This window comes from Crocodylus siamensis, chromosome 14 (genome assembly GCF_052110815.1).
Source record: "Crocodylus siamensis isolate JL-2025a chromosome 14, ASM5211081v1, whole genome shotgun sequence".
NCBI classification, from domain to species: Eukaryota; Metazoa; Chordata; order Crocodylia; family Crocodylidae; genus Crocodylus; species Crocodylus siamensis.
This window is the reverse complement of record NC_143408.1, coordinates 10,402,163-10,414,403: the sequence shown is the minus strand read 5'-3', so window position 1 is coordinate 10,414,403 and position 12,241 is coordinate 10,402,163. Positions and strand designations below refer to the sequence as shown.

The 12,241-nt window shown below is 50.9% G+C and overlaps 1 protein-coding gene across 1 annotated transcript in view; it reads left to right on the top strand.

Moving 5' to 3' along the window:
* Window positions 1-12,241, top strand: part of FBN3 (fibrillin 3) — a 262,268-nt gene that overhangs the window by 213,582 nt on the left and 36,445 nt on the right. The window contains exons 32-41 of the mRNA XM_090027836.1: window positions 265-387; window positions 718-840; window positions 1,569-1,694; window positions 2,307-2,429; window positions 2,883-3,005; window positions 3,891-4,052; window positions 4,742-4,810; window positions 5,113-5,238; window positions 5,790-5,915; window positions 6,828-6,977. Coding sequence (XP_089883962.1) covers window positions 265-387; window positions 718-840; window positions 1,569-1,694; window positions 2,307-2,429; window positions 2,883-3,005; window positions 3,891-4,052; window positions 4,742-4,810; window positions 5,113-5,238; window positions 5,790-5,915; window positions 6,828-6,977 — 1,251 coding nt within the window. The remainder of the gene's footprint in view (window positions 1-264; window positions 388-717; window positions 841-1,568; window positions 1,695-2,306; window positions 2,430-2,882; window positions 3,006-3,890; window positions 4,053-4,741; window positions 4,811-5,112; window positions 5,239-5,789; window positions 5,916-6,827; window positions 6,978-12,241) is intronic.

Sequence of the window (12,241 nt, the reverse complement as noted above, 5' to 3'; positions counted from 1 at the left end):
TTTCTGTCACCCCAATCCATCCCAAAGGGTCCCAGAGACTTACCTCTCAATAGGCCTTGTCTATCCCTGTAAGCACCCTGGAGATCAATCTTGTGTGAGCATAGACCCTTCCTAAGGGACTCAAAGAAGCAAACTCCTAGTTCAGCCTGGTCCATACCCATGAACACAAGAGTCCAGTGTTCAGGCTGATACCAGCCCATAGGCTTCCCCTCCCTTCTCAAGGAAACCTGGATGTGTCAGGACTGACACTCTTCCTTTATGCAGATATCGATGAGTGTGAAATTGGAGCCCACAACTGTGACATGCATGCCTCATGCATCAATGTACCTGGGAGCTTCAAGTGCAAGTGCCGCACAGGCTGGCTTGGAGATGGTCTGAAATGCAATGGTAAGTTCCAGCCAAGGTGTGGAGGAGACTTCCATATTCCCTAGCCACTTGCACTTGGGGGTTCTACGGGCTTATACATGCAGTTACAGTTTTCCAAGTGCATGTATGTTCACACATACAACATATGCATGCCTGCACATGTACGTCAGTGTTTCATGGGTCATACAGGTGTCCATGTACTGTAGCATCTTCCTAGATGTTTCCACTTACCAGTAAGGGATGTATTACTGGGAATTATGATGCACAGCCCAGGCTTTCCAAGGTCCAGACCATAACATACAGGCAAAGCTGCAAGTAGAAACTCTCTAACTGGGTTTTTTGCTCCCCCAGACTTGGATGAATGTGCCACTGAAGAACACAAGTGCAACCTGAATGCCAACTGTGTGAACACACCAGGCTCCTACCGCTGTGCATGCCGAGAGGGCTTCAACGGGGATGGCTTTTCCTGCTCAGGTATGGAACGCAGCCTCAGGTTTTCAAACAGCAAGAGCAAGGCCAGGATGCTCCATTCCAGGTCTGCCTCACTCCTCTACAGCTGTAGAAATTGTCTCACCATTGTCTGGCTAAGGCTGCCTTTGTCTGGTATCAGAGTTATGAAAAAGAGACTTCCTCCATCCACCCCATTCTCTAAGAGGCAAACAAATCTGTGATTGTCAGGTGTATTCCCTAAGACCAATCCAGCCTGCTGGTTACCTGGGAGATCCCTCAATTCAGCCCTCTCGATTACCTGTAGGGTCCTCTCGTCTCAGCCTATTCAGTTAAACTTAGTATTCTCTCCATCCCAGCCTGCTCAGGTAGTCATGGGATCACACAGTCCCTGTACTCTTGGTTATCTGTTGGGTCCTATCAAAATAGGTCTTCTACCCCAAGAGCATATCGCGAGGTTTTTCAAGACCTGCAAGACCTGATACAATATGCATGGAGATGTAGCATCTGATATGGGACCAGGGGCCCTTTCAAAACAAGTACCTGCATCAGGTCCCTCTTCAAAAGTCATAAGGAAAAAACCCAAGAGCCTCCATCCTGTTTCTGCAGGGCTGTCTCTCCCAAATGCCCTTGATTCTGGGGAACAGGCATAAGCTAGAAAGTAGAGGTGCATGGGCATTTTCTGGGGTGGGTGGGTGAGAGCTGTGGCCTTTCCAACAATGTTGAATGCATCTCATACTCAAATCCCCTCCCAGATGTGGATGAATGTGCAGACAATGTGAACCTCTGTGAGAATGGGCAATGCCTGAATGCGCCAGGAGGCTACCGCTGTGAATGTGAGATGGGCTTCAACCCCACAGAGGACAGCAAGGCTTGCCAAGGTAAGAGCTCAGAGTCTTGTAGCACAAGGCTTCTTCTGCCATCCCCTAGGAGATCCAGGGCCTCCACACACAGCTGCTACCTGGAGCTGGGCACTAATCCTCTGGTGCCAAGGGAGAGGTGTAAGGCTCTAGAGTTGTCACATTCACTGTCTCAGAGGGGAGCCTGAGTTTGATACCATGGTATGTAGAAGATCAAGGGAGTCTCTTCAAAAAGTACCAGGGCCAGAACGCAGCCCTGCCTCATGAGCATGGGCTGACATTTTCCTGACCTCACAGCCCCTCTCATCCATTACTCATGACAATGGGAGCGCTGCAGCAGGTTTCAGCCAGCCATTTTCCTCTGGCCCCATGGTTGTCTGCTTCAGATTAGCAATTTCCAGGTGAGTCTGTGACTTCTGCAGACCCCAGGGGTCCTAAGACAGGAGCCAGGCCATTGCTTGATGAGCGGATGAACTCTCGATAGTTCTCAGAAAAAGGTGCCATCTGAAAACTGCTGAGCTAAGCCCCTGCTTCCATATCCAGCATCAGCAAATGATGGAGCTGGTCACGTAGTGTATGGGGTGCATGCAGACTAGACCCAGAATTGTTCTCAGTCCTCTCTTTCTTTTACAGACATTGATGAATGCACCTTCCAGAACATTTGTGTCTTTGGGACCTGCCAGAACCTTCCAGGGATGTTTCGCTGTGCCTGTGACGATGGCTACGAGCTAGATCGGAGCGGAGGCAACTGCACAGGTAGCTGGGGTTCCCAGAGGATAAGGCAGGAAACTGCTGTGGGGGAACCCATTTGCAACTAGTGCCAAGAGTCGCCGGCAGTGGTGAGGCCGGCCCTAGGTTGGCCAGGGAAAGGCTCTGGCAGATGGAGCTAAGAGTTGTTAAGGATGCATAGTTTCAGTTGGCGGGGCTTTGTCTGAATGGCTCTGTGTGACTGACAAACTTCAGTCAGCTGGCGGTAATCCAGATGTGCGGGACTGAGTGTGGCATCTGAGCCCTAGAGGCACTAGGAGAAGGCCGAGACTTTCTCTGGAAGGGCAGTTTCCCATCACATGAGAGTCCTTAGAGTGCCCCCCCCAATCATGTAGGTACGTGGAGAGGCAGTCCATGTATGTACACAGCTTCAGGACATAGCTGAGTTTTCCACAGTGACCAGTGACTGCTCCTGATTACAAGTCTTCCCTCTCCCTTCAGATATCAATGAGTGTGCAGACCCTGTGAACTGCATCAATGGTCTGTGTGTCAACACCCCAGGCAGCTACTTGTGCAACTGCCCCCAGGACTTTGAGCTGAACCCTACTGGTGTAGGATGTGTGGGTGAGTGCAACCCTGTCTGTACTCCTTAGCCCTTACTCCAAGTCCAAGCCAGCTGTTCCAGACCCAAGCAGCACTGGTGCTGGCCATTGCTACATACAGGGATCAACAGTACAGAAAGTCACCGGCTCTGGAAAAAGTTTCTCTCTACCCCAGGTGCTTCATGGTTGATTCATAACCTGGAATCAAGGATGCTAGAGGGGAGGAGGTGGGGAAGGATATGAATTGCCGAAGGTTACTAGCCTGTCTAACGTGACTGGAAATAGGTTAAGTCTCTGGAAAAGCACTTCATCCAGTTTTGAGTCCTTTTACATTGTCTTCCATCAGAGCTAATGGCAATTTCACAGATTAACACTAACTGTGAAAAAGCCTGTTTTTATTATCATCTGGTTATCTTCTATGACCCCCCCCACCCCAACAGCCTCTTCTATGAGCCCCCACTACCCTCTCTTAACAGCCTCATTTCCCCGTGCCCTGGCATGTGACACATACCCCATCATGGGAGCAGGGTTTGTTAGTTAAATGAGGTGTCCTGTGCTGGCAAGACCGCTGACTGCAGCAAAACAGGACCATTGCATGGGAAGGAATCAGCCCAGCTGTTTGCGTGTGCCCCACTAACTATAATAAAAAATAGCAGGTGACCACGTCAGCACTATGGAAGCCGAATGCTACAGAGCCCTTCTGTGCTCAGAGAGGACAGTTCCTGGGCCTGCAAGAGGCTTCCCCTGTTGTCTCCCAAATCTTCTGAAACTTCTGGGTTCACTGACCCCACTGGCTTCACTGACACAATAAATGGGTCTTTCCTTTTGCCCTCTTGGCCTGTGGCTGGCATTGGCTGTGCAGGGAGGGGTTTTGGTGCCACAGATCTGACTCTCTCTTTCTGTACAGACACCCGTGTTGGTAACTGCTTCCTGGACACTCAGGACCGAGGGGATGGTGGGATCTCCTGCAGTGCTGAAATCGGAGTTGGGGTCACTCGAGCCTCTTGCTGCTGCTCGCTGGGCCGTGCCTGGGGCAATCCCTGTGAGCTCTGCCCTCCTGCAAATACAAGTGAGTCGGGGATGAACCTCATGCACAGCTAGGGTTCGAGCTTCCACCTGCTCCAAAAGGCAAGGCAGATTAGAGGTGCAAGAGGGAAATGGGCTGCATTTCAGTGGGGTTCATGGGTCACGGTGGCAGGCCCCATCAGGGCTCACCATTCCAGCTCGGGATAGAACAGGCTCTGCCATATGGTTACAGGAGGGTGCGACAGACCAAGCAGAGGTGTATCATTTCAGATCCATGTGGGGTGGGCTGGGCTGTGCAAGGGGGCTGGGTGAGGTGTGACCAAATATACTAAGGCACGGTGTACCTGGTCAGTACACACTGGGCTGGGCCCTGGGGTAGGTTGTAGCAGGCTGGGCTGGAATATGTTGTTATGGGTCTAGGTAAGATTGGCCATAGTAGGGCTTGGGTGGTGTGTGGCAGTCTGTGCTAGGACACAGCATATCTAGGTTGAGTGAGTAGGCTGCAGTACAGTGTAACAGACTTGGCTCAGATGCCTTACTCTAACTCCAGCTGCACTGGCTGGGGGCAGGGGTGTGGTAAGGTGCCTCTGAGTGTGATTGATTGGGTCAGGCAGCTCCACCTGCCCCACCACATTAACCCTCAGGGCCTCTCTCTGTCCTGAGGTCTCATTGGTTTCTCTTGGCCCTGCTCCATGGTGAGCCTCTCAACCTTACCTAACTCTCTTTCTCCAGCGGAGTACAAGACCCTGTGTCCTGGAGGAGAAGGCTTCAGGCCCAACCCCATCACTGTCATCCTGGAGGGTAAGCAGAATTGGCTCATCTGGAGAAGCCCAGCTGTCCTAAGGCTGTGGAGTCACACCAGCAAGAGGTGTTGCCTGCCGCAATATCCCAAGCCAAGGCCTGTTGCCAGTCCTGTGGCCTGAATTCACTGGACCTTCTGTGCCACGTAGCACGTAACAGGCCTGGTGTCTCTGAGCCTTTGCTGTGCAGACCCCAGCTTGTACATATTCCGGCTCCATGGAAGTCCAGGGGCAGCAAGTTTCATCTGTTGTCTCCCTGCCCCTGTGGGATGAGAGTACTTCCCTGCCATTCTCTGTTGACAGATATCGATGAGTGCCAGGAACTGCCAGGTCTGTGCCAGGGGGGCAACTGTGTGAACACATTTGGCAGCTTCCAGTGTGAGTGTCCCCTTGGCTACTACCTAAATGAGGATACACGCATCTGCGAAGGTATTGCACTCTCATGCATGTGTGTATGTGTACATGTGTGGCATGTGTACATGCATAGCTCAGCTGAGTCTGCTAGGGAGCATGCCTTCGTGGGTGACCTCACCCAGTTGGCACATGGCTGGTTGTATCTCAGGAGATCCACCTGTGTTCACTGCCCTTTTCTCCATTCCCTTTGTTCTTAATCCAGAGGCCTCAGGCCCAGTCCCAGAGCCAGCTGTGGATAGTCCCCCACTCTGTTCAGAAGGATGAGTAAGATCTGCAGAGCTCCACAGCTGACATAGCCCTCAACCTAACAAAGTAGTGCTTATGTCTAGACTGGATCCTCCCTGTTGGGTCGGATGGACCATGCCCTTTCCCCAGCTCCCTGTCAGGGCTGAATCCCCACCCCTATGTTAGACCTCACTTAGTGAATGTGCTTCAAGCCTCTGCCCATCCTGTCCCACTGCCCTGTGCCACACACTGTGCTTTACCTGCCCCTGCACTGTCCCATCTGCCCCACTCCCCCTACCTTCTGCCTATCAGTTAAGTCTCCAACATTATTGTTTTGGCAGATATTGATGAGTGTTCAGCCCACATTGGGATATGTGGCCCTGGAACCTGCTACAACACCCTTGGCAACTACACCTGTGTCTGCCCCCCTGAGTACATGCAGGTCAATGGAGGAAACAATTGCATGGGTATGGCACTGTCTGCATCTGGGAAAGATGTGGGGCTGGGGATGCCTCAGCTATGCAGGGTCTCTGCCAGGCTGTACTTATGGTATTTCAGGCATTCTAGGTCAAAGCAGAGAGGGTGGTGAGAAAGTCGTAATAGCAGGGGGGTAGCAGGCTGGGAGTCGCTTATGACCCTGGGTGAGTCACTTTCCCACGGTGACCTGCTTGCAGCTGCAATAGTATTAATTAGTTGGTTCTTGCAGGGGTATGGGTAGGGCAGGGCAGTGCTTCTCACCATCTGCCTTCCACTCCTGGGTTGCTTCTTACTGGGGAGCTGACCAGAAACACAAACCAGGGAATGGGGGAGGGTGTCTGGAGACCAGTCACTCTATCTTTGTCACTGTATTGAGCACCAGAGGGAATCAACAAGTCTGTGACCACTGCCAATCCCTTGACAAGCCCAAGGATCAGCAACCAGAGCTTTGGGGCAAGACTCTACTGCTGGTGGCGTCCCTGCCTGTTGCACTGTGGAAGGGGGCCTGGTTTGGAGGTGGCGTAGGCTCTGTGCCCACCTCTGCAACTAGCTCACTTAGGGGACCTGGCTAGCCATGTTGGGCCTGGCTAGCCATGTAGCACCTGGGCCTGGCTAGCCATGTTGGGAAGTCAGTTTCCATTTCTGTAGAGCAGAGATGTCCATGCCATTCATGCAGCTATTGGCAGTGCCCAAGCCCTGGATTCAAGAGCTGATCAGGGCTAAATATTACTGTTGCTAAATGATGGTCTCAGGTCATTTATCCAGGGTTTCCCATGCCTGTATCCCACAAGATTGGGCTAGGAAGCCTGTCTCCCAAACACCTTCTGTGGGTGAGGTGCTTAGGACACAAGCCAGCCACCCCCTGTGCTGTTGTTGAAGTGATCTCTGTGCTGCCTTTACAGACATGAGGAAGAGTGTGTGCTACCGCAACTACAATGACACCTGTGAGAATGAGCTCTCCTTCAACATGACCAAGAAGATGTGCTGCTGCTCCTACAACATTGGCAAGGCTTGGAACAAGCCCTGCGAGCCCTGTCCCACCCCTGCCAGCCGTAAGTCACCCCACCGTGTTTAGAGAGGGCCCTTGAAGGAGCTTGGCCCTTTGGCCACCCCTGACCATGGAGCACAGGATTGTTTGGATCCCAACTGAGAGAAGAGCAGATAACAATAGCCCTGGCAGGAAATAAGTTACAGCACTGCATCCCATAGGAGGCTTCATGCAGCCATGTGTGCTGCCTTTCTTGGGAGCTAGGTGACCACATCATGGCTGGGAAATGAGCGATGGGTACACTGAGAGCTGAAGATATTTGGACATCTCAGGCCCTGCGTCTGTGTACAGTGGGTCTGCAGTGAGTTCATGTATGGTGAATGCGTGGGCCTTGTGGGTGTTAAGCATGTGCTTTGTGTACAGTTTGCAGTGTCTATGCAGCATGGGTGTGTGCATCTCTGTAGTATGTTTAGGGATGTGCCTGTGTGCACATGTAAATGAGCACTGTTTGTTGCATGTGCAGCTGGGAGGAGGGTGTGCAGTGGCTGATAGGTATCTAACAGAATCAAGGAAAAATAGGGCTGGAAGAGAAATCAAAGGTCATCTAATCCAAACCCCTGTTCAAGACAGGATCAACCCAATCCAAACCATCCCATACAAGTGCTTTTCTAAAACTACACAATCAATCCTGTCATACAATCACAGGGCACATTGCCCCAAAACACCAAGAACTCCCTAACCTGGCACAGGTAAAGTAGGGGAACAAGGCCATTGGCAGTGTCCCACCTCTGCAAGGACCGTAAAAATATACTTGAGAAATCCAAAAAAGCGGGCCATGCCCCCTGCTGCAGAGGAAGGCAACCCCCTCCCCAGTTCATGGTGATCTGTTCATGGAGTAAAATTTTTTCCTGATCTCAAATGTGGTGATTAATCTGACCATAAGCAGAGGAGCAAGGCTCTCTAACCAGGATCCTTTGGGTTTTACTCCCAGCAAGAATACGGGCATGCCCCAGACAAAATCCCCGGGCTTGACTGCACCCAACACATCCCCTTGACTCAGCACCTGAAAACAGTAGGGTGCCGCCTCATGTAGAACTGTGCCACACAGCTGTCAGCCTGTTGACATGGGGGAGCTTTCAACCAAGTCCCGTCTTGCAGCTGACATCAGGCTGCATGACAGTGCTATCCTGCCACATGTTCAGTTTAAGGCAGGATGGAAACTGGCCACAAAAATATTACATATATTTTGTGGAATATTTGTGTGGCTGGTTTTCTGTTTTGCTGTTTTCCATTAATTGTCTGAATGTGTGGCAGTTACAGTTTATGGAGCAATTAACAGGGGCCTGAATTTTCTTTTATAACTAAGCTTGTTATGGAGCTCTGCTGCCTTTTTTTTTTGCTGCTGAGCATGGTCCTCTCCAATATCTAGCTTCTTCAGGCTGCAGAGCTCTTCTTTTTCCTTTTACTTACTTTGTTGCCTTTTCAAACCATTTTTACATGTCCTGCTCTCCACAGCAGTGGAGACAAGATGTTCTCCCTCTTTACAGCAGCTCTTCAGCCTACCTCTGGGCCCTTTCTTATTTATTAAGAGGTGGAGCCCAGAATGGCACAAATACTCTAGATGAGGCCTAACCAATGCTAAATAAAGTGGCATTATCACCTTCCATGTCATACATCTAATCTTTCTATTGATGCAGCCCAAAACTGTGGTAGCTTTTTTTTTTTTTTACAGATGTGTCATTTTACAGGCTCCTATTGAGTGTGTGATCCACAAGACTCCTAGATCCTTCTACACGGAGCTGCCATCCGTCCGGTTGTCACCCATTTTGTATTTCTGTTCTTCCTGAGTTGTAGCATTTTGCGTTTGTCAGTGTTGAAATTCAGCCTGTTGCCTCTAGCCCAGTTTTCAGTCAGGGTCTTTCTAAATTGTGCTTCTGTCCTTCCATGTTTTTGCAGTCTTTCCCAGTTTTGTGCCATTTGCAGATTTGCTTAGGAAGCTCCGTCTTCCAGCATCCGAAACATTAATGATCACATTGAACAGCACCAAGCCCACGGCAGGCTCCTGTGGGATGCCGTGTAACTTCCTGCCATTCTGACATGGATCCATTTGAAATGACCTTTGCTGTGGTTACTGAGCTGGTTGTTTATCCACTTCATATCAGTTTAATCTAATTCACCTTTCTACCATTTGATTATGACAGGTATGTTCAACCCCCAGCATGCGGACCAAATCTGGCCTGTGGAGTAATTGTTATCCAGCTCATGGGGCCAGGGCCATCCATAGGGGTGGGCAAGTGGGGCAGCTGCCCCGGGTCCCGTGCTTTGGGTGCACCGCCGGCTCCACTGTTTAGCTATTCGCCACCCCCCTGCTCTGTGGTTCACCACCCCGCCTTTGCCCCACACAGGCTGATACGCTTTGGGCCCCCCACACTCCTAGGGACGACTCTGCATGGGGCTCCCCACAGGCCCAAGAATTTGGCACTGGGGAACAGTGGCAGCTAACTGCTATTTCCCTGCTGCCAAATTTCTGGGCTGGGGGGATCCCCACGAGCTAGATAGCATGAATCTCTGCACTAGGTTGAGTTTGTAGGGCTGATCAGGGTGGTGCAAGGCTGAGTCAGGCATCAGGGAGCACAGCTGGGCAGCAGGGAGCAAAGCTGGGCAGTGTGGGGTGGCATGGGGGAGCAAGGAGCTGAGCTGTGCAGTGTGGGGCCCACAGTGAGGCTCCGCACCACTTGCCCAGGCCACACAGGTGAAAGACAGAGCAGGTTATTAGAAGGTCACGTGGAACTTTGTTGAAAGCCTTGCTGATGTCCAGTACCCTGCATCCACTTAATTCTCTTCAACCACCCAGTCAGTTACTTTGTTAAAGGTGATCAAATTTCATAGATTTCATAGACTTTAGGGCTGGAAGAGATCTTGGAAGATCATCGAGTCGAGTCCCCTGCCCCAGGGGCAGGAAGTCGGCTGGGGTCACAGGATCCCAGCAAGATAAAAGTCCAATTCACTCTTAAAGGCATCCAGAGTAGGTGCTTGCACCACCTCTGGTGGCAGTCATGTTCCACAGTCTGTTCCAGGCCTTGGGGGCTCAGACTGTAAAGAAGTTCTCCCTTATGTCCAGCCTGAAACAGTCTTGGAGAAGTTTGTGACAGTTTGACTTTGTCATCCCATGGGGTGCTCTGGTGGACAGGCTTCCCCCAGATGCTGATGTACACCCCTTATATACTTATAGGCAGCCACCAGGTCTCCCCTGAGCCTGCACTTTTCCAGGCCAAAGAGTCCCGTAGCTCTCAGCCTCTCAGCATAAGGCCTGTTTTCCTGCCCTCTGATCATACACATGGCTCTCCTCTGGACTTTCTCAAGCTTCTCCACATCCTTTAAATTGTAGAGCCCAGAATTGGATACAGTACTCCAGCTGTAGCCTCACTAAGGCCGAGTACAGCAGGAGGATGACATCCTGGGATTTGTTAGAGAAGCATCTATGAATGCAAGCCAGAGCTTTGCTCGTTTTGCCAGCTGCAACATCACATTGATGGCTCATATTCATCTTGTGGTCAATCATGACCCCAACATCCCTTTTGGCTGTGGTGCCAGCAAACATAGCACTGCCGAGCCTATAAGCATGCTGTGCGTTTTTCTTCCCAAGGTGGAGTCTCTTGCATTTTTGGGAATTGAAGGCCATCAGGTTTTCATCCGCCCATTTTCTGAGCCTGTCAAGGTCAGCCTGAATCACCCTTCTGTCCCTGGGTGTGGAAGCTTTACCTGAAAGTTTGGTGTCATCAGCGAACTTGACCAGCCCACTTCTGATACCAATGTCCACATCATGAATGAAGATGTTGAAAAGGATAGACCCAAGGATGGAGCCTTGGGGGACCCCATTGGTCATGGTGCACCACAATGATTGGCTTCCATCAACTACCACTCTCTGGGTCCAACCTCAAAGCCAATTCCCCAGCCAGCAGACTGTGATGTAGCCGAGGACACGATTGGCCAGTTTTTCTATAAGACAATCATGGGATACCAAATCAAAAGCTTTTTTAAAGTCAAAATATATGACCTCAATCTCTTCTCCCTTGTCCAGGTGACATGTCGTCTGGTCGTAGAAGGAGATGAGATTGGTCAGGTAAGACCTACCTGCAACAAACCCATGCTGGGTATCTCTCAAGAAGTTGCCTTCAGCCAGTTTGTCAAGAATGGCCCCTTGGATGATTTTTTCCAAGATCTTCCCGGGGATGGAGGTCAAGCTGACTGCCCTGTAGTTCCCTGGATCTACTTTCCTCCCTTTCTTGAAGATAGGCACCACATTGGCCTTCTTCCAACCTTCTGGCACTTCACCAGAGTGTCATGAGTTCTCAAAGATCCATGTCAGTGGCCGAGCTATGATGCTAGCCAGCTCCTTAAGTACCCTGGGGTGCAAGCTGTCTGAGCCAGTTGACTTGAAGGTGTCCAGCCTCTCAAGGTATTCCTTCACTTGGTCAGTGTCGATGAAGGGTAATAGTTCTCCCTCGCCTTGGCTGTTCTATACCGTATTGAGCAGGGCCGGCCCTTGGGGTTGGTGAAAAACCGATGCAAAATACCCGTTGAGCAGGTTGGCTTTTTCCTGGGCATCGGTTGTCAGTTGACCCATATGTTTTAGCAGGGGTCCAAAGTTACCCTTGCTTTTCCTCCAGCTTCCCACATATTTAAAAAAGGACTTTTTATTGTCCTTGACATGTGTAGCCAGATGGAGTTCAGTCGCAGCCTTGGCTTTCCTGGTTTACTCCCTACCAGCGCAGAGTACTCCTTCTTTGGCGGTGGACCCAGCTTTCCATCCTTTATAAGCCTTTCTTTTTAGTCACAGGAGGTCCACTAGTTCCCTGCAGAGCCAAGGGGGCTGCTGTGTCCTTTTGCTGCCTTTCCTCTGAGACGGGATAGACGTTGCTTGTGCTTCCAGGATCGCTCGCTTGAGGAGCAACCACTGTTCCTGAACTCCCCTCCCCTTCAAGTTGTGGTCCCTTAGGGCCATGCCAACAAGCCTCCTGAGCTTGTCAAAGTCAGCTTTCCTGAAGTCGAGGACTTCTGCTTTGCTGACTGACTTGCCTGGTTTACGGCAGATGGTGAAGGTGATCAGCTCATGGTTGCTGTCTCCCAGCTTCCCTTTGATCATTAGGTCGCTGATTAAGTCATCCCCTATTGCCAGTACCAGGTTGAGCAGTGCTTTGCCTCTCCTCGGTCCATAGACTTCTTGAGTTAGAGCTCATCCACGGACATGAGGAAGCTTTGCGACCATTTGGATGTGGCTGAGTGCTCTTCCCACAAGGTGTCAGGGTAGCTGAAATCTCCCGTGAC